At 42.8% G+C, this 23,002-nt stretch overlaps 1 protein-coding gene across 2 annotated transcripts in view; it reads right to left on the bottom strand.

Moving 5' to 3' along the window:
- Window positions 1-6: 6 nt before the first annotated feature.
- LOC116842341 overlaps window positions 7-23,002 on the bottom strand; it is a 29,240-nt gene continuing 6,244 nt past the window's right edge. Inside the window, exons 1-3 of one of the 2 annotated variants that reach the window (XM_032811422.1) lie at window positions 6,413-6,662; window positions 510-1,054; window positions 7-401 (exon numbers count right to left, since the gene is read on the bottom strand). In XM_032811422.1, coding sequence (XP_032667313.1) covers window positions 214-401; window positions 510-972 — 651 coding nt within the window. In that variant the 5' untranslated portion in view covers window positions 973-1,054; window positions 6,413-6,662 and the 3' untranslated portion in view covers window positions 7-213. Of the gene's footprint in view, window positions 402-509; window positions 1,055-6,412; window positions 6,663-23,002 lie in introns of those variants that run through there. The other variant, XM_032811421.1, reaches the window with a different exon arrangement.

Genomic DNA, 23,002 nt, shown 5'->3' with positions numbered 1-23,002 from the left:
GGGGGGGGGGTCGGGGGGGGGGGGGGGGGGGGGGGAGGCTGGGGGAGGCTAGGAGGAGGCGGAGATGAATTGGTTTTTTATGTATATCACAGTTGCAAGCTCTGCTTCATTAACTACGTTGGTAAAAATTATTAAAAAGACGGAGAATAAAGTGTCGGTACTCTCTTTGCGCTGGCTCTTACTCGGCGGATTATTAGATACGCGTCGACGCGTTTACCGCTTATTGCGACTCTTCATGGTGAAGCGTCTCCAGAAATTGCCGCTCTTCTTCGTGGGCGTCGCGGTCGGCGTCTCGTACGCATAGCTGGACTCGTCGTCCGTGTCTTGGGCGCTCGGCGCCTCTCTGGTCGGCGAACCGCCGTGTCCCGAGTCTCTGTCGTCCGTCCCGTTCTTTTCCAGACCTGCAACGTGTGACATTCTTTCAAAACCAAAATCAGATGAGCATTGTGTCTTATAAGTTTAACGACAAAAATAATATGTCGGCGCGGACGAAAAGAACGATTCCTTACCACCGCCGCGCAGCATGTCGAGGAACGTGCTCTCGGCGTTGCCACGCGTGCGTCCCTGCTTCTGGGATGGCGTGCCGAAGCTCAGGCTCTGGATATTGATTTCCGCTTTTAGCTGTTCCGGCGGGATATCATCCACGCGGAACTCGTTCGGGTCCTCGACGAAAGCCTGCTGCAAATCGCGCATGATCTTCTTGCGTATGGTCTTTTTCATCGACAAGTGCCGCTCCAGGTGCTTCACGTCGCTCTCCGTCAGGGTCTTGCTGTTGTCGCGGCGGCGCGATTTCTTCTTCTTACTGTTCTTCGGGCTCTCCTCCTCGCCCGACGTGGAGCCCATCGATACGGCGCTGTCGTGCCCGGGCGCCTTCTCCTCCGCTTGGCCGCGTGTGTTGTCCCACTTGCTGCCGAATCCGAAGATGTCCCTCAGATGGGGGATGTTTCGATCCACGGTCTGTTGCCTCGCCATGGCGTCAACGCTTTGGATGGCAAGAATGGCTTTGGACGGCAAGAATCACTCTTGAGGCTTCCTTCTTCGAAAATCTATCGCTCTGAAACATTGCGGGGAATCTGATTGACGCATTGTCGAGATATCCATCATTTAACTGAACAATTTCAAATATAATTGATAGGAAGTATAGCAAAGTCAATGGTCTCTACAGTTAATCCGTTCGCATCAGAAGAGCATTTATTTGTCTGACCATTATCACGAGTTTCTCAAATCACGATTTCTCATTGAGGCTGGATCGAATCACAAAAATCATGTATAATAATGTAAAATAATCATATATAATCATGTAAAATAATGTAAAATATTTTATCTGTTTTATTACATTTGACGAGCTAAAGAGACGAATTCAGCGATATGGTCGTATTATTCAGTCTCCTAATGATGCGGAGACAGTTTAATAGCAACGTATCGGCGTTAATAACCCGTGCGAATTCCTCAAAGTAGCAGCTGTTTGCGCAAACGCTGACGCGCTCACGTCGCTCGTATATTTTAAATATTGTTTCGCAATATGCGCGTGTACGAAGTGGCGGCGATGGTAATGGTGATGACGTTTTATCTCGCGGAGTCGCGGCCGATCGGCCGTTCTCCAGTTTTCCGTCGTAGTCGAGGTACCGCCGGATCAGCGCGCTAACTTTTCCGGCTCGACGAGGAACTCGTTTACGCGCAGAAAAAAAGCTGCCGGATCGACGTATTGGGGATCGAATGTATTGTGAGTCAGCCGCAACCTGCGATCCAATGGAGCCCGCTTTTCGAGTAATCGAACTCGACTCTCGGCGAAACACCACCCGGCCATTTCGCACAGCCGGCCTGCCACAAGATCAGATAAAAAGCAGATGTCCCGGATACATCGGAATCAGGCAACAAGATACCTCAATTCTAACGGAGAATCTACATATTTAACAGAATTAACAGATAAGGAGAAACGTTCAGTAGTCGGCGCTCTACCTGCTTACGGCACTTTTGCGCGGACGTGGCCGCGTATTAAGATGTGGGAATTTATAAGAAAACGAATAAATAAATCATAAATAATAATTGATAATCAAGCAACAAGATACCTCAATTCTGACGAAGAATCTGCATATTAAATATAATAGATATAACAGATCTGCATATTAAATAGAAACAGATAGGGGAAAACGTCCAGTAGAACTCTACCTGACTTCGACACTCTTGCGCGAATGTTGCCGGGTATTAAGGTGCATGTGGTGATTTTAAGGGAAACTAATAAATAGATAATAAATAATACTTGATGAGCAATTAGTAGATAATTAATAAACACCTTGATATTTAATTTAATCCGAGTAAGGTTGCCAAAAACTGGTGAGTGCTGTAATGAGTGCACGACTACTGGGTGTTTTCTTTTATCTCAGTTTTGGGTTTCTCTCGTTTTTCAGGCGAACTCGATTGAATGATCGATGATATGAGCATGACGATGCAAATCTTTCGGTGACAGAATGACCGGTATCTTCCCTCCAGTATCTAGGGGGAGGGAGGGGGGAAAGATTCTAGAGCGCCGTAAGTTGGCCGGCAATGTCAGCGCCATAATTTCCAATGTTGCACGTGAGTCATTTAGTCGTTCATGGCCCTCGCGGCGTATCTCGGGAGTCACGCGCATGGACGTGCCCGTACATGTCGAGAGCAATCTCTCAGGTGTTCTAGCATTTCTGTACTCTCTTAAAATGAATCAGTAAAAATGTTTCTGGTCGAATCAGTAAAAGGAGCACTTCACCAATAATCAGTGAATATTCGCTATTTTTCAGCAGAGATATTCTCATTTTACTGCTTTACTTTATATTTCACTGACTTTGACCAGTGAGAGAAAGATTTCACTGCAAAATCTGTGGAACAAATAATAGAATACAGACAACCTCATTAAGAGACTGAACAACATGTCCATATCACTAAATTTGCTTTTTAGCTCATCAGATGTAACAAAACGAATAAAATACAGGTGATTTTTTTTTATTCGATCCACCCTTAATGAAAAGTCGCGACTTGAGAAACCCGTGACAACGGAAACGAACAGACATATGCTCTTCTGATGCGCACAGATTAATTACAGAGATAACAAATTTATATACTACCATGTCGTCATATACTGTATCAGATTCAACTTTCTAGTGATGGAATTACCGACCGCCATACGATTTGCATACAACGATACTATGTTTGCAAACTACATCAATAATAGGAACAGTCGCTACTGTCAAGTAATTTTTTCAGCGAGATTTTACTGATTGCAATGCTATGCTTATAACTGAATCACCAGTTACAAATGTAGCATTTCAGTGAAGAATACACTTGCATTGCACTCTAGAGAGTAATGTCCGCCCAATCACGCTCATGAAATCTCTCCTTCGTCCAAGGATAACACGCAACCCGCGACGACGGTGCTCAACGCTCTCGCGCTGACCACGAGGAAATACAATCGACCTTTTCAACCATTAATATTCCCAAATTGCCCGTTAATTTTCCAAGTTTCTCGAAACTGATCGCTCATATCGCAAGAGACCACAATCGCGGCGGTTAGGCAACGAGGAAACGACTCTTTCTCTCTGTCTCTCCACCTGGATAGTAACCTGCGCGCCGTCCCTCGCTCTCGCCCCGTCTGGTCCCTATCTGCCTGGCAACCAGAGCCGACTCGACGGTCGCTATACAAAACGATACGTACAGCGAGATATACCGGTCGCCACGCCGTGAACCAGAGACCTTTCACGTTTCCTGCACGCCGTCGTTGTTATCTAACGACGTGAGCGAGTGTTCGGTCAGCTGCTCCACTGGACCAGCGCGCGCGCGCGCGCGCGCGGTCTTATCCCCCGCCGTGTAAATGCATAATTATTATTATTATTGTCATTATTATTGCGGTATTTTATTGCGCTCCAGGATAATCTCGTTCGGGATAATTTGAAGAGACGTGCGGAATACACGGCGCAATAAAGCAACAATCGGGGCACAATGCAGCCGCCCACACGATGGTAAGAGCACGGTACAGCCGTAATATACCACGGCGACGACGGTACCGTAAACCGTCGGAACCTTCACGCATGGTAGAGCGAAGCGAGCCGCGCCGCGCCGGCCGGACAGGACGTGGAGAACGGGCACACGCGCGTGTATCGATTCGTGCTCTCCTGCTGGCGAGGAGGAGATCGAACGCGCCACGGCCGCGACGCGTACATTAATATTTGCGGCATATGATGTACAGTACACGCGCCCGCCCGAAGACACGGCGACGACAAGCCGACGTTCGGCTGACGTTCGGCCGACGGTTCCGCAAAGCCAGAACCGGATTTGCCGATTAACTAACTAGCCAAGCGTGCGAACCGGCTGAAAAACAAGCTCAGCCGTGTCCAGGAGTTCGCGCTTTTACGAGACGTATTAAAGAAATTTAAAAAAAAAACGGAAAAAACAACGAAATTATCGTTATCTGCAATTTATCTTGAATAGTTAAATATTTTTGGATCCTCGATTCGTGCACTTTGAACGACTGGACAACCATGTACGTGAGCTCGGGTAATATTTCCGTTATCACATGCACGAGAGCCCGAGGTTAAGCCTTTCACGAGGGAATAAAATCCGAGAACGGCGGCTTTACATTCGTAACTAGGTCCAGCTTGTCGAGCTTAGGACTCTTTATTCATTCTCGCACTGCTCGTATTTTATCAGGTGCGTTGCGATTACACGGACGTCAGGCCGCGACGTTCAGCTTCGATTATGCGAGGCACCGCGGCGTCTCGAGGGTCGATGTGTCTTTATGGAAATTGCAGACCCGATGGAAATGGACGCGACGTTTCTAAAACATTATTTATCTTATAAGTTACTTATCATTTATTTTTTGATAAACTGTTTAAATCTGTTTTTTAATGAATAACTTTGGATTCGAGCTTTTTTCAATTATGATTCGCGCGTTTTATACGACTGTATTAAGAAAAGATATTTGAAAACTTATTTGTGAGATATATAAAATTAATTTTTGTGAATAAACTTTATATTCTACGAATAAATTTTAAAATATTTTTTCCTTTCAATGTGGACAGGCAATGAGAAAAAATACTTGAAAATTTATTTGTGGGATATAAAGTTTATATTTAGAAAATAAAGTTCATTTCCGCAGATAATTTTATATCCTATAAATAAATTTTCAAGTATTTTTTTCTCAATATACGTATCCGCGTGAGCTTACACTGAGAAAAACGCTTGAAAGTACATTTGTGAGATATAAAGTTTATTTCTGTGAAACAAACTTTATTTCTGTGAATATCCTACAAATAAATGTACTTATTTTTCAGTGCGGACAACTATTTAAAATATTTGAAAATTTATTAGTGGGATATAAAGTTTATTTGTGTGAAATATAAAATTTATTTCTGCGAGTAAATATCTCACAAATAAGTTCTTAAGTATCCTTTTTTCAATGTAGGTAATATATCGAATGAGAAGGATCATTTAGCCCGTGCCGTCAGCTCCGTTATGCATGCCACTTTGCGAAAAGACGTAATTCTGCATCTCGATCGAATCTCGTCTGAAACGTTACTCGTGCCATTAGCCTCGCTCCGGTCGCGAGACCAGCTAATGTCGCGAGACATTTACCAAGATTTCTGATGATGCATTGATCGCCTGACCGATCGGATTATCTCAACACTCTGTGTGAACGCGCACACGATTAAATCGCCTGACGATAACTGAGTCGACTACTCGCCTGCCAGCCGGTGACCGGTCCTACTACTCGTTACCGCCGCTACGATCTGCCCGCGACTACGAATTCTCATCATCACGAGCCCCGTGTTTCGAATTCATGACGAATGGCCGTCGTCCGGATGCGTGAAAAATTAACGACCGGAATGCGGGATAACTGTTTTACGCCGGATGTTGTATTCCCTTCGCCGTCGGCGGCGATACCCGGCCATTAGATTGGTGGAACAGCACTTCGTTCACGAACAAATGAAACACCGATCTCCTCGCGTTCAATTAATAATATTTGATAATCATAAAGCAGAAATCGTTTAAAATTAAAAAAATAATTAAAATGTTTAATTAAAAAAGGCTCATTTGTGTGTGGCATCATTATTAATAACGGGCAAGATTTTGAAAAGAAACGCGACATATATAGTTATATACACGTAACTGTGCACATCCGCGTGGCATAAGATGACCTACGCGAAATGTCTATGGTTTATCGAACAGTGAGCGTTCTTGAGGAACGATCGATTGTTTCGTAAATAGCGCAGGTGCGCGTCCTGTGCTCAAGGAAAGTGAATGGTTTCACACGCGCGCAGCTACAATTCAACGGCTTCGTGCCGTTATTAAATTCGAGCTGATTCAATGATATCGTCGTTTGAGCCTCGAGCCTCATTATTGCATTCATACCAAAGCTCTTTCTCTCACACACATATACACACACCTTTTGAACGTTCGATCCAGATCGGGAAGTCCGTTTTAATCCGAGAGGAGTATCACATGCACGCCGTACCGTCTCACTGTCTCGCTCATTTTCGCACGGGACATTCGTCGATCTCGCGAAAGCACCCGAACAGCGTTGCCTCCGTCGGCAACGTTCGATCGCCGACGAGACCTGCGTACTCTCGGGGAACACAACGACGTGGGGCACTCGCTGCGACGGCCGCGGCGCGACTAAACGCGCCTGAGTCGCGTCGATTCCGCGACTTTCACTTCGATAATCGAAAGGCCCCTTCTTCCCGGCGCGTTCATCCGCGATGCACCCACGCTCTCGCGTCCCGGTCGCGACATAATATCCGTGCGCGCGGACGAGGTGCACGATACGCCAATCTTCGCGCGAGGACGACGCGCCGGGCTTCCTCGTCGCGAGAGACGTTGAGCTCCGATCTTGCAGACGTGTACAGACTAAAGGGTCATCTACAATCGCAGTTACGTCTTAAAGTCGCAGCACTCAGTCCATGAATCGATCAGATATCTGTTTTCTTCGCGGAATCAAGAGTTTTATTGAACGAGTTCGATACAATTTTTCACTTCTCACAAGTCGAGATCGACTTAAAATTTCCATTTCTCATGAATTTACGCAAATGGAACGTGATCGATTCACAGACTGTTATGACTTTAAAATATAACTATGGCCGCATGGGTAGACGAGTTTTTATATACGGAAAAAAAAGCTTGGCTGAATTAATCCTTTTGTATCTGCAGGATATATGGCCTGCACTTACGAAAAAAATCATAATTTGAAGACAAGTAGTCCTCTCGATTTCTTATATTCTTCTCCTTTTTAATATTTATGAAACTAGAACAGATATTCCTTCGTCCAATTCGTAATCTTCTATAATTGTCTCAATATGAAACATATCTTTTCTAAGAAAGCCAAAGGTACGAGAAAATTAATCAAATGTCCAATGAAATGTAAACGTATCAAGAATCCAGTTGAAGACATCAGAATTCGGTTCAAGTCACCAAGTTTTCCGGTTAAGTTGTAAGTTCTGGTTAAACAGAAATCTTGTTCACTTGGAAGTCGCAAATTCTAATTAACTAGAAATCGTACTTACTCGAACGGAATTCCAATAACTTCAGTCGGGATTTCCGGTTCAGTACTTGACGGTCAATTTCACTCATTGAGCTTGAAAAATCAACGCGCAGTGGGCGTAGTCGGGATTTTATCGAGTAATAAGATCCTTCGAAATATGATTTGCTGCGCAAGTAAGGAAGCAAGTGGTGTTGTTAACGCGTGTCCGTGCGCGCGAGAATTCCGCTCGTCGATCGAAGGCGAATAATACGACCGGGCGCGAAGATCGAAGATAATTGTGTAATTAACAACTTATAATCCATAAACAACGATGATTGTTCGGCTTGGCCGACGAGATCGCGACGCTAATAACGTTCTCTCCGTTGCGTTTCTGCTCCGGCAAGTTCATTAGGATTCCCACACACCGTGTGTCTTCCCCATTGTGCCGCGATTTCCTTCTCACCGTTCAGCGCCCATTTCTATATCGTCAACAAAACGGGTCGTCGCGTAATTGTATGCGGTGAAAAGTAACCAATTCTTTCGCAGGAGTCTCGGTCGCAGTACTGGACGCAGTTCTGGACGCATACACTGAGAGAAAAATTATATTAAAATCAACAAATATTTCCTTGATTGGTGCCATTAACATATTTACTTAAATTTATATTCTCTTTATTTAAATCGAATATTGTTTACCTGATTTAAATAAACAATATTTGGTTTAAATAAAGAGAATGTAGTTTTAAATAAATATGTCTTAATAATATGTCTTAATAAGTAAATTTTTAAGTAATTAATGGCACCCATTAAGGAAATATTTGTTTTAATATAATTTTTCTCTCAATGTAGTGAACGAGAAATTTGTGATTTTGAAAAGTTAAAGCAATGTTACATGTAAAAAAAAAAAAACATTCGAAAAACAATACAGTACAATGGAACATAATTTAAAATCAAGTAGTTCAACGCCTTATTACGAGTAGATATCACGCGGACGGACACGGCGAACGCCGTGTGAAACGGCCGATCGCTGATCCACGTGAGAAGGACGACAACCGGTCAGGTCGCCAAGTCCACGCGCAATTCACTTGTTAATTTGCGATCGCGCGATTAATGCGCGGAAGTGTTATCCCAGCTGGGCGCCAGGTACTTATTATACGGTGCCGTTATTAGCGTTATCAGTTACTCCCGCCGTTGCGGCCGTGCATCGTCGTCGCCGTCGCTCGACGCGTGTAACCGCGGCAGATTATAGCGGCCGCAGCTGTTTCGCTTCTGTCGGCACAGTCCATTCCCTGACTTTCCACGTTGTACAGTTATTCCAGGGTGAAAGGTGAGGGCCCTTCCACCATTTCGCTCAGCGAGAAGAAGACATGCAAGGGGAGGACGAAGACAGAGAGAGAGAGAGAGAGAGAGAGAGAGGAGGAGAGATGGACGAAGACTGAGCGGCAAGAGGAGGACTCGCCGATATCTCTTCGATTACTGCATTAAGAAACACTACGTTCTACACCGAGCAAGCGAACGCGTTCATACAGGTGAGCTTCGCGTCTCTCCGCACATTGCAAACTACTAATCTCGCGGGGGACTGAAGCGCGCACCGTGAAACGTATCTCGCTCGACGTGCGAGGAATGGCTCAGTCTACGTTTGCGAGACTAATCGTAATAATTACGGGGCTCTAATTATAAGCCTCGCTTTACGTCGCGCCGCGCCATGACATGCTCCGACCAGGTGTTACGGAAAGACGGCGCGTCGTCGTCGTCAGCGACGACTCACACCTTGCCGCGCTCACGAGAACGTTTAATTCTGAGATAAAAGAAATAAAAGAATGAAAACTAGTCCCGCACGTGTGTCTGTGAACCCGTTCCTAAGGTTACAATCTAACCCGTACGATTGTGTCAGGCGAAGGTTCTCCGGCCGAGAAGGAAACCGGTATTAGAGTCAATGAGAACTGGCTCGCTGAAGGAATATGATGTCACTTTCGTCGAGTGCGTGCTCGTGCTGTTCTCGAGAGAAAAAGAATCGACGCAAAAAATAATAACAACCTACAGTACACAGGATGAATAACAAAATGCACGAGGAGACCGTGACATCATGGGGCGATCTGAGTGGTCGTAAAATAGAGGTGTCTGTTTGAGGTAGTTGTCTCGCGACAATATTGCTAGAAAGTTATATTAAGTAATTGTTAATACAACACGAAGAAACTCTACAAATCTGTGCAAAATGTTTATGAATATGATTTATGATATGCACACAGCTTTGACACTACAGCAAGGGAATATCACAATCAAACTTACATAATATTTAACCCTTTAACTACGGCTGTCGTCAATAGACGATGAAATGGAATTTTCCTGAAACTGTCGTCAATAAGCGATTTTATAATTTTATTTGGTTTTGTATCGCAAGATTTTTAAATTTATTCCCATAGCTAAAGGGTTAAAAACCCATAAAGAAATAATTGTTTTTCGCGATATTAATAATTCTAAATTTCTAATTGCACATGCGTATTAATCATATTTCAATAAAAAAAAAATATATATATATATATATATATATATATACTATTGAAATTTGAAAAAATTTCTTTAAAAAATGGTTTATAAAGCAACTACTTTAACGTACATTTATTGTCCATTTATCTCGTGTGTGGCATGGCGAGAAGTTGAAGTTTTCCGTTTAACCATCGAAAAATAGGTTGCCCGGATGACGCTTTTCCGTTGCAAATTTGCGTTCTTGCGCGGGATGCGCGTTGCGCAGCTCATTACCGCCGCTTGTACGAATTAAGCGTAACGCGACTTCCGTTTCACGCGCTTGACATTTGTGTAAATTAGGCCAAATTACGCAAAAGCGTGTCAAAGTTTTCGGCTTCGCTAAAAATCAGCGAATATTTTCTAATAATTGAAATAGTACTTTTGCTGATTCAACCAGAAACATTTGTCTACTGATCCACTTTGAGGCAATCCAGTATTAACAGTTCTCACCTAAAACTTGTTTTATATGAGATACTCAGATTTTGATACAGAATTAGATTCAAGTTTGCCAGTTCAGTTACATACATGATATTTACATCTATGATCACAATTCAACTGAAAAGTCATCTAGCCCTGAATTCAAATTCAAGTATCTCACTTGAAGACGAGTCTCAAGTAGTAATTATTAATGCGAGTCTAAGAGAGTATATTATATAACAACAAGAATTAACAACAGTCTCTTGCTCATACAAAGTAACGGGACGAAATCCGCGCGCAAAGCCGCGAGTGTAATTTTCGTTTCATGCCGCGCAATTTTATGCTCCGCAAATCGCCGAGAGAATCGCACACGTGCCCACCAGCACATCGTGAGCGAAAGGTTAACAATCATTATCGAAGTTATCAGAGTGTCGCGTGCGTCGGAGAAGGAAATTTGGGATCGGCCCGAATCCTGGCCACCGCGACTTTCTGGCAAAACAAAGAGGATAAGTTTACCGAACGTGCACGAGAGACAATGCCCCGTCCGTCCGTTTTGCTCCGAGGCAGCCTGTACCTCTGTGCCGTGCATGCTAGACCGAGCAGAAACTCCGGTCTACGTTACATAAGAGAAAAGTGTAAGCGGCCCCGCCATGGGGCGTTGTGCCGTTGAAGTTTCCTCTCGTCTCGTGGCTGAATCACCCCGACTGTACGCCGCGCCAGACGGATTTAATTATAGGCGCTATTGAATTTTGCCAATGTTCATTTTCCCCGCAAAAACGAAAGGAAAGGAAAACAAAAGAAAAAAAGACCGACATGTCCCCCTTCTCCTACTTATGCCTCCTCCTTCCTGTCTTGTCACACAGCAAGACGACGGAAGTTGCGCGGACGCGGCGTCGCGCGGAATCGCGAATTGCCGAAACTTCCTCGTTGCGACCTCGATATGAAGCTCCGCGATTCGGTTTACCCGGCAACCTCCTCGTGAAACCGCTGAACAACGGGAGACGTGTACTTTCGAGAACAAAAGGGAGAGGCGCGCGGAGTGTCGGAGGAGATCGCTCTCTCAGAGCCGCGGATTCTCTATCCTCACATTTTCCCTCTCGCGCGCACAACAACCGATATTGACTCCGCAATCGCTTTTGTTACCACGGCTATCTCATTTGCTGCGATTCGTGCTTGCGAATGTCGCTTCTGCAACTTGAGAGGGAATTCTGTGGATTGTATGTAATGATAAACGAATGTCCGAGAGATCACACCTTCGTCTCTTGATGCGCGTTACGTGCGAAATCGTATATCACGTGCGAATTTGACCTTGCGAGGGTTTTCGTTGCGCATTTTCTTCTGCAAGATGCATCAACGTGCAAACCCTTTTCCCAAGTTGCGTGACGATTGCGCCCGCGAGACAAACACATGATTTGCCACAACCGCTGGGGATTCGCGATCCTCACCGACGGTAACTTTCTATCCTTTCTTTTCTAAATCCTCGTAATTTAATGCGGACGGCCTCGATTTACGATACGTGTGAACAATGGCGCGCCGCGCAATGAAAATGCATCTGCAATTCTCCCCCGGGAAAACCGCGTGATAGAGCCGGTTAGAATGACGAATGGCGTTTCTCTAAGTGGCTGTTCGCCATTTCTCGGCGCATTCACTGAGCCGCGATCCTTCCGGCAAAAATATCGGCGTAAGCCGAGCTGTAATAAATTATACTTCTTGTCCGCAAAATAGATATTTAGAAAACAAATTACGCACGCTCCCGGCTATTGATAAATGTTCAGCGTATCGCTTCGTGCAGCACTTGTTCATCGATCTTCATTATCGGCACATGTCAATTTCCCTGAAAGACGGAGAAACCAAAAGTGCGCGTCGCGCACTTGGACGTCAAGAGACTTCACGAAATTCAACAGGTTCCTCTTAAACACATCCTTGCGCACGTTCGTATTTCTTCACCAGAAGAACACGCGAAAACATGCACACAACACTCAAGTAAATGTTACTTGTTTCGAATATTTTAATAAATTTATATATCCCAAAATCTATCATAAGATTTTATTGTCAAATTTCACGATCAAGTATTAAATTTGCAAATATATTCTGAATATATTCGTAGTAAGTTTTGTATTTCAGTGAAAAATATCGAATTAAAACAAAAGTTCTATACTGAGAAAAATTATTTGAAAATTTATTTGCGATATATAAGGTTTATATTCAGTGAAATAAATTTTATTTTACAGGAATAAATCTTATTTCATAAAAATTAACTTTATATTAAAAACATATAATTTTCAAATACTTTTTTCAAAGTATTTGGTTACTACATATAAAGCCCAGAGCCATTTTTTATAAAGTTTTATAATATTTTCGTAAAGAAGATAAATTCTTTTTTGGAGTACATGATAATGAATTTTTCTCAAATTTGTGATAAATATATTTGAGGACTACTATCAAGGAATTCCTTGTTAAAGATAACCGTTACGGTAAAAGTATTAATGTCCGAGCACATACCTAATCCTGGACATTCTTATTATTTTGATCTTTAAATACTTAAATTTTCACACAACATAAAAATAATATACATACATATATTCTATGTCGAAAATTTAAATATTCGTATTTAAAAACTAAAATAATAAGAATGCTCAGTACTGGGTACGTGTCTGGCAATTGCTATTTTTACCTTAATTTAAAGGAAGAAAATGAATTGAATATATTGCTTTTCTTAGTAATAGAATATTTTTCTGGGGATCCTGCAAGCAATTTCGGATCTATTATTCCTCGCGATATCTGTTATAACTTCGCTATAATCTCTCGTACGCTCCGAGCTGTTAAGAAATCTGATTCTTGCGTCGACCCTTTCTAATTGAAGATATGTTATAATCTGACGATCGCACGTACCATTGTGAATTATCGGAACAATGCGACGAGAAGCATGGATCGTTAAGTCATCAACTCAACTGATCCAAGGACGGAGACCAGGGACGAGCGTCTCATCGAGGACGCAACTCATCTCGCTCGATCCTTGATTCAGTTGGTCGCTTTTATTCCGTCTAATCCCTCTGTGATTGAGTCGAGATCCTTTTACTCGCTTTTGGATCTCCCATGCGATTTATCAGATCGTCGCCCATGAATGGACCTGGAAAGCTGGAGTTTCGCCGAAAGTTTTCGCAGAGCGAGATCCGTCATTGTCTCGAAGTGGCGCAATTCTTTTCAGAAACTATGCACTAATTTTCCACTCCCCTCGCCCCTCGGAGGAATGTTACTCAAGCTGCGGAATATTCAATGGGAGAAGAAACGAAAAGTTCGAGCGGCGTTGCCTTTTTACTTTGATATTTCGTACAGAAGGAATATAGTTTTTTTTTCATATAGATTCTTAATTTTATTATTAATTTTAATTAATTTTTATTTTAATTAATTTTTATTTAAGTAAATAATTGTATTATGTTGTTAGTAGTCTAGAAATAGACTAGCTAAATAGACTATATCAACCTTTTTTAATTTTATTTATTATCTGTTAACTTTGTCGAGAGGTCCTCTTTAGAATCTACAAGTGGCATTTTGAACGTTTTCCGTCATTTAAAGGCGCGAAGTATGATTTCAGTTTTTATGTATATTGTACAATACACTGAAGGATCTTTAGACTGTCAATTTTGGTCTATCTTGCTAACAAACATAAGCAAATTTTGCTAAAAAAAAAAAAAAAACAAGTATTTTAATAGTACACTTCAGTTCCTAAAATATGAATAGCACATATGAAATAAAGAGATAATAAATTACTGCAGAATGTCGACCTATTCCTCGTTATATTACAAAATCCTACAGTTTTATACTACAAAATTTTTTACTATAAAATTCTTTCCGTGAACATTTTCATTTCTCGCATCTCCGAAGCGCTTTAATACCTCCGTCAAAGTCGAGGATAAAAAATTCCACGCGCTTCCTTGTCACCATAAATTCTATCGTAGAACGTCGCTATTCCCTGCTTCGAGTTGCATCTGCATTTCGCGAATACCACAATTCTCTCTCTCTCTCTCTCTCTCTCTCTCTCTCTCTCTCTCTTGGTCAGCAACTAGGATTACTGGTGTGTGCTCGCAACGCAATCGATCGTACGGATGGTTTCGGATGTGAACGCGGGCGCACGCGTACGTCGCGGATGCGAGAACAGTTTTTATAGCATTTTATTAGGAACGCCAGATATTTATTAACACCTGGTCGACGACGACGGCGATGTGGATAATTTTTAACGATCACCTTCGCGCTACGGTAACTTTACTCGCGAGTCTGTGTGCGCGTGCTCTCTTTCTGTTTTTCCTTTATTGAGCTCATTTACTGGATGATAAGAATTTAATTGCGTTTAATGAAAAGTTAATGTCTGGCAGGAATTTCTACAACGCGTTTCACTGAGTCTAACGAGCTTGAGAGATTCGAAGTGTCATTAGTCGTAGGAAAACCTACACAAGCTATGAAAAACGCGCGCTCTCGGTGATTCCGCAATTGCGGCACTCATGCGATTGCGGTATTATGCGTGTTACATATATATATGTGTGTGTGTGTGTAAATGCGAAAAATCTATCAACGATCACCTTTGCCACACATAATAACGAATATACGAGATAGCAAGACTTCGACGGCGACATGAAAGATAATAAATCGTGCGAGCCTAATGGCAGCATCCACTTCCCTAAAGGTGTCGTTAATCTCGTCGGATATTAGCTACACAATGTATCGCGACCAGGTGGAGGCATCTTTGCCTCGGTGGTTCAACGTACTCGAGGTGAGATTAATTGAAAGTTGAGACCTCGCTGGAGTTGGTCGCGCAGCGCGCGAGGTCGCAGGAAGAAAAAGCGACGCGCTTGCTTTCGTGAAGGAAGTCGTTTGCGGTCGGACGAATCGGACCTTGAAGAGAGCCCACCTTAGAGAGCAGACGCGAGGCCTTAAAGGAGGTTCAAAGAGTGTAACACAAGCGCCGAAAGGAAGGAAGAACAAGAAAGGAAGAGCGAAAAGGAGAGCAGAGGAAGAGGGAGAAAGAGAAGTCGTCGTGCATCTCTCCGCGGTACCGTTCGACCATCAACCAGCGACCACCAGCCACGAGCCAGCCATCTATCGTTTCATGGAATTCATCCTATGATCATCAACCTCTTAAATCCTCAATCGCGAAAAGATCCCCGCCATCGAGCACCACGCTCGCTTCGCAGCCTATCTCGCCATTATAAAAATGCGACTTTGAGCAATGAGTGTGTTCCCGAGTCGAAATGCCAGATCTACTCTTCCGACCTGTTTAACATCTGTTCATTCTAAAGGATCAGAGTATCTTTAATACACATGAAAACTGAAATCATATTACTATCTATCGAAACACTTCTAAATGGCAGAAAACGCACAAAGCGCCGTTTGTAGGTTCTAAAGAAAGCCTCTTGGCGCAGTTATTAGGTTGTGAATCAAAAAAGATTGATGTGGACTTCAGGGTATTAAAATCGACTTTAAATATTAAGGCCGAAAGTAAGGTTAAAATTTCGTAACACAGGTTGATGCAATAACACAAGAACTAAAACTGAAATAATAATATACGACCAAATATACATTCACATTTTGTGTTTGTGTTGAAATCAATCCGTGTCGAAATTTCTGTGTCAAATTTTTAACATACTGTGTGTCAATTTAACACATCGTCGTTATGTTATTTTAGCTATTCTGCGTTGAATTCATATTTATTGTTTCCAAGCGTTAAAATAATACAATAGTGTCCAAGAGTTATATTTTTCTGTTAATTTTCGACATATTGTTTGTGTTATTTTTGCTTACATATTTGCTTTGTGTTCAATTAACAAGCACACAATTAAAGCGCACAAATTAGAGTGGATTAAATTGGAACATGTGAAGTGTGTTAAATTTAACGCAAAATTGTTTACAACAGTGCAACAATGGTCTGCGAGAAGAACTTATCTAGATAACAGATTTAATTATGCGCGTTATTATGTGTAATTATAATAATATAAGCGACTGCGGAATCTCTGGCAAACAAACGAGGAAGACCGATTTAACAATAAATCTTTCGCAGAAGAAAAGAAGAAATTATCTTCCGTGAATCTGAGTTCGGTCACGCTACAAGTCACCGTTTCCCACGTTAACGAACTGTCGCGAAGTTCCGGTCGGCTGGGCCCGTGGATTATAATGAATTTATCGAGCTGTTCCACAGAGGCACGCAATGTCGCCTCGACTTGTGCGAACACGTGCTCATCTCGGTCACGACTGTCAAATGATCCAATGAACTCGGCAAAACCGCGGATAATCGCATCGAACGGTACGAACGTGTGGCATCAATTAAGCAAGTAGCTTGGCGATTCACGCTCGGCGATGATCGCGCCATGTCGTCGGTATCTCCGTTAAATTAATGCGCGATTTCGAGCTCATCAAGGTAAGCGAGTCCTCGACGGCGAATCATCGCGGCGCGCATATGTATAAGTAGGATTACGTGTGTATGCGTGTGCAACTCTGTAATTTTGCACGCGTCTTGGCGATAGGCGCGAAAATTGCACGACGTAGTCGCGTATATACGGTAATTTAGTCGGAGCATGAGCAACACGGCCGGCAAATCGCGCAGGATTTCGGGGCGAGACGTCCACTATGGAACGCTCCGTGTCGCAGAACGCCGGGCCTCTGCGCGATCGATGAGTATCGGCGAGCTCAACGGTACGCATACAGAGTGTCCCGTTTCCACCGGATCAGCCGTTAATAACGGTTACCTCGGGAAAATTCGAAGCAAAAATTAATAAAAATTACTCAGCGAAATATCAACGTGCATAAATTCAACGCGGATAAAAATGACAAAATCTGCCGGCATCTTCGCCAGAGAAGGGGGGTCGGACGCGCTCTTTCATCGATCTTCTTCCGATAGTCGCAGATAGGCACCTAAGAGGTGCTGAGCGACTTCATTTTGCTGCGACACAAAGTTGGGATTTCAGGTGATATACATCAGATTTGTCCTTCCTGTCTAAAATAATTGCCTAAGACTGTGAGGAATGATACAAGACTGTGTTTCTTAAAAGTATTGTAGTTTCCCGAGTCGAATCTTTTATCTCACTTTCAATCTCGACATTCCATTTAACGTCTATTTTAATACTCTGAGAAGCCGACATCAACCTCTTTTGATTCTATTTGACTTCGCTTCGCTACCGAGAGATCCTCCTTAGAACCTACAAGTGGCATTTTATGCATTTTTCCCATTTGGAGATGTTAAGGATTTCAGTTTATGTATATTGAACGTATACTAAACCTTCAGAATATGCAGATATTCGAAAGTTCAGGCCGAAAGTAGCTAGTATTCCGACTCGAGTACCTTTTAATTGATAAGATATTTCATGAAATTTCCATTCTTGCTCCACAACGACCCGCAACTAAAACGGAAGCCTAACAATCGGCCCGACGGGAACAAGCGGGACACCCTGTATATGAGTATTGGTTCCGCGTACAAGCGCGAGTATGTGTATGCGTGTGTGTCCCTTTTTCTCCCTCACCAGCGTCGGATGCTGCATACTGGATGCTGCGTGGACCGTTATGCAACCTGCGGCGCGCAACGAGCCGGCGGTCTTTGCTCGCGCCGAGATTCCCGTTGCCCTGTCCTCGTGTCGTCCTGCCGGCTGCGGGAGCATCCCGAGCGACAACGACAGCGGCGGCGAAGCCATAAAGTCAAGATGCTCGGGACTAATGACACGGGTACTGTGTCGGATGTTATGTGCGCGGATAAGAGTCAAAGCAGTCGCGTCTCCCTCACGAATCGGGGAAACTATCCTAGTTGAACATCCTATCCTCATCTGGCAACGAGATAATAAATTTGTGCCTAACATTACTACTAGCCAGTAATGTAATGCTCACTTCTCCCAATGGCTGGATAAATAAGTTAAACTGATGATTAAACAGATGAAATTACAGTTGAGATGGAAAACTATAAATAATTGCTAACCAATAATGTTACGTTCAATTTCTGCTTTTAAATTCTGCTTTTTTTAAATATTCATGAAATTAACGTAATCTCGATTTTGATTCGCTAATTTCGCTAAAAATGATGATATAATAGCTGGATCATATATTTTAGAATAGACAGAGCATATATCTACTCTATCAAATTTCATATGCAATAACTAAATAACGGCGCGACCACAAACTCGATTCTGTATCTCAATGAATTATCAATCAGTGATGAATTAATAATGAACTGGAAAATTTAATCTAGCCTACACTAGCTAGCTACAAATTTTTTATTCAGTCCGACTAGTCGCATTTATAGTTATCAGGTAGCAACTACTCCAAAAATTTCTTGCAGTGGGATCTCAAAAAAAGAATGAAAAGTGGCAGTATTTTTACTCGAAATTACAAGAACAAATTTTCTATTCAAGCTCAGAATAGATTCTGATGCTCGATATAAACGGACCGATTTCCGATCGATTACAATGAATATTTTTCTGTGACACTGGAGCACATCAGATTCGCTTTCCAATTTCGAGCGAAAATATTCACTCGACAATTCAAAATAGAAATCTCGTATGATTGAAAAATCACTTAAATTCAAGTGACCTGGTGGCCGCGCTATTTTCCGAGAGAAATTTTATCTCAAGAAATATAGAGGATAGCCCGTCGAGATTTATAGAAATTCAATCTGGACAATGTTGTAATTCTATTCAGGTATTACGACACAAGGTGACTTCCGACAGTGCGACTCCTGAAATCGCGAGAACAAGCGCGAGGATCAATCCTTTCGCGACCTCGAGCGCGCTTCATCCTTCCTCTCGTCGCTTCACATCGGCCCCATCGCACACCTTTTCTTATCGTATCTTTTAAATTCCTTGGAGTGTAACCTCACTCAAAACGAGTGAAAAGTGATAGTATTTTCACTCAAGGCAATAGTGAAAATACTGCTATTCGAAATTGCGAGAGTAAATATTTCATTCGAGCTTGAAGTGGATTCTGACTTCATATAAGTGAATGTTTCAATCAGTTAGAGTGAATATGTTCCTGTAACAGCGAAATACATCAGATTCACTCTTCAATTTCGAGTTAAAATATCCACTCGACGACTCAGAATGAAGAATCCACTCTACATAAGTAAAAAATCACTCGAATTCGACTGATCTCGATGGACACTTCACTTTTTTAGACAGATTTCACTCCAAGAAATTTAGAGAATAATCCTCGCTGAGATAACTGCGCGCTATAGCGGGTGACACGCAATTTGTGTTGCGTAACACTATCAAAAGATAATAACGGAGATAATCCCGGTTGTACGAATAAAATTTCATAACTTTATCGCCCATCTGCGCGCTTCTCTCTCAGGTCTTATAACGGATCGCGGGTGATATAGTAGCTATAAAATTTGTGAACGCGGCGATCACGAAATCGTTAAAAGCACCACCGGCACGAGGTGCGAGGGAATAGTAGCCGATTCTTTGTTGGTTTACTGTTACTGCGCGTTAAATACCGAAAACGTGACCGAGAATATTTTTCGCCAACTGTTCGATCCGCGGAACAATCGCTGGTGATCACAACGATCCCGATCCTAAAGTCCACATGTCTCTACGAACTGTCAAGTCAGATTAATGATACGCGACACGCTGCCTTCAACTAATGTTATTTACTTGTTCCTACATGAAAATTCACGTTACATCGGAGCTTGCATCCGCGTCTTCTTGGAAATTCGCAATTTTTAACAGCCGAATTTACTCGCATTATTCGCGTCGACCGATCCTGTTTACGCGCGATCGCGACCGGTCCGCGAGCGAGCCGCTTTTTCGTCGTCGTCGTCGTCGTCATCGTCAGCAGCCTTCGGTTTCGCGATACCAGTTCTGCACGCCCACGCCGATCTCACCGAGAGACGAGCTTACGGCTAGACTTGAAACATTGTTCCCGATACACCTTGTACACATTCGACTGCATTCGCCACAACGGCGGCGGCGGCGGCGGCGGCGGCACGGGTATTACGACATAACGCCGGGTTACCCAAGATGCGCGACGTGTCCGGTAGTTTCTCCCTGTTCCGTTGGCTGAACAACCGAAGAGGATTCGTGCATACATTCCCACAGGTATACACCCATTTCGATGGCTGTCCGTCACGGACTCACGCCCGGAGGCCTTTCGAGAAATCGACGCTGCCGACGTTTTGCCGTCGACGCATGAGGAAAATCTGCTCTTCGCGCCTCAGGTCGCACCTGAAGTTTTCCTACCTAGCCATTATCATCAATCGCCGCTATTCACCGATAAAAAAGAAATTATTCTGCCTTCGTCCAAGTGCCGCGACTTTAGCGGAGCACAAGTAGACAATGATCCACTTCGTTTTCTAACGTGGAGCCCCAATCATTCGTCCGTGATCCTTGGTTCCTTGCACCGACACACCGGTTCTTTCATCTCTTTCTTTCTCTTTTTCTCTCTCTCTCTTTCGCTCCCTCTCTACTTCTTTTCCTGCCAATCTCTCCTCACTCTGCGCGTGAGCCTCTTGCTTTCGCACTGGATCACCTTGGTCCACCACGAGTCCCCCCGTTCGTCTCTTTACCCTAACTACTGCCTACACGGTCGAATCTCGCATAAAACTGACGGTAAATACGACCGTGAAACACGTAAGAACCGCGACACGCCGAAACCACAACGGGGTGAAGCCAAGCTGAACGTATCGCGCGCACAAATCGTTGCAAGACCGAGTATTTGATTTTATGATAGAAATATTTATTGGGCTCGATTGAGTAATAAAAATAAAAAAATAAAATAAAAAAATTATTGAGTAATAAATAATATTTACAATTATGTACAATTATGTACAATTTGATTATACAATTATGTATAATATTTACAATTATTTACAATTATGTACAATTTGATGAAAGTTCAGTTCGGGCCCAATTGTTGGCTTATTCTTCGAGTAATGCGCACGCGCGCAACTATGCCGTGTTGAAACGCAAAATGATAAAATGTGCAAAGTTTGATCGAGATAAGGGACGAGTTACACAAGTAAAAATCGCGAAAACGACGCAACGGCGTATAATTAGAGAAAAGCTGAAGCTTCGCGCGCGCGCGGACAAGCGGTACACAATTTACATGAAAATGAAATTATCGGACGAAGAAATTCGCATTTCTTCCGGCAGCTACGTTCTGCTTCTGCACCTGACTCTTTCATTTCCTTTAATCTCGCACAGGAAACCGAGACAACGAATGTTAGCACGTTGCTTAAAGCTCATGCTTTTTGATGCGGAATCGTGATTACACGCCGAGACGCAGTTTTTAAATAATTGGCAAATCAATTATCAAAATTAGTCAAGCGTTATGTACGTAATCATGAGGAATTTCGTTGACTGATAAAATCAAATATTAATCAGTGTATCTTTCTTCTTCTTCGTGTGCCTTATCTGCCCCAGACATTGGGCGTCCTTTCTCATGTGCTTTGTGGTGTGCATGCTGATACACAGAAGCACATGGGACCTACAGTTTAACACCAATTCCAAACGGTGACATCTTTGGTAGAGAGGATTTCCTGAGCAAGTATACTACTCTCGGTGGTTTGTCATTGCCGCCTTCCGAGAGGAGATATGAGCGTATGAAAATATTTAGTTCTATCGGAAATCGAACCCGGAACCTCTAGCATGACAGACCAGTGCATTGCCTGCCATGCCATACTCGTACTTACATACAACTCGTACTCAGTGTATAATCAATCATATTAAAACTTGATTAATAATTAATTTCATCAATTGATGAAATTATTTATGATTATATATGACGATTGATTATGTAATTCTGATTATTGGTTTGCCAGATTTTTGGATCATTAGGCCAAGAAAATCGATTAATGTCCAACATCATATATGAGCCTCATTTTTGAATCTATAAATGAGAGGAAACACGCGCGCAACTTTCGACACACTCTGTATACATGTTGCAGCTTAGCGCAATAGTGCACGGTGTGCAACGAAGGAGTGTAACGATAGTTAAAGCGACGCTCCCACGAGCCCCAACCGCGGCCGCAGCCGCAAGTCGGCGTCATCGACCATCGTGATCCCCTGTTTAGTCACTCGCGGTATGGCTGTCGCTACACGACTCTTTCCTTTTCCTCCTCGTCCTTTGCTGTTCGTTTGCGCTGCTTCTCTCTCGTTTTCTCTCACCGCGCTCTTTTCGTTCGCGTCTCGCTCCACCGACTACGCGCACCGCGGTCTCGATAAATGTCGCCTTCACGAATTCGCACACTGATTCTCTACACCCAGCCGAGCGGGAGAACACGCTTTAATCTTTTATTACGCGGTGTATAACTTTCAAGTTACATATCTATATATCAATATATTTTTAAGCCTGATTTCGTTCGTTTATTGCTGTACCTTTGCGGTTTTCAAGCCGCAATATCACCAACAAACTATCTGCTTATAACAGCTGTTAGTCCCTATTTCTCGCAAGAAAGTGTGACAATAGTGTATACACTAAGAAAACTAACTAATAAAAATAGTAAATATTTATCTGATAAGTAATAATAATATATTTATTTAAATCTAAATTCTTTATATACATTTAAGATATATATATATATATATATATATATATATATATATATATATA

The sequence above is a fragment of the Odontomachus brunneus genome, unplaced genomic scaffold (genome assembly GCF_010583005.1).
Source record: "Odontomachus brunneus isolate Ranch 3 - 2012 unplaced genomic scaffold, Obru_v1 Obru_scaffold_024, whole genome shotgun sequence".
Lineage (NCBI taxonomy): Eukaryota > Metazoa > Arthropoda > Insecta > Hymenoptera > Formicidae > Odontomachus > Odontomachus brunneus.
Note: the sequence above shows the minus strand (reverse complement) of the source record. Positions and strands in the feature narration are given on the sequence as shown.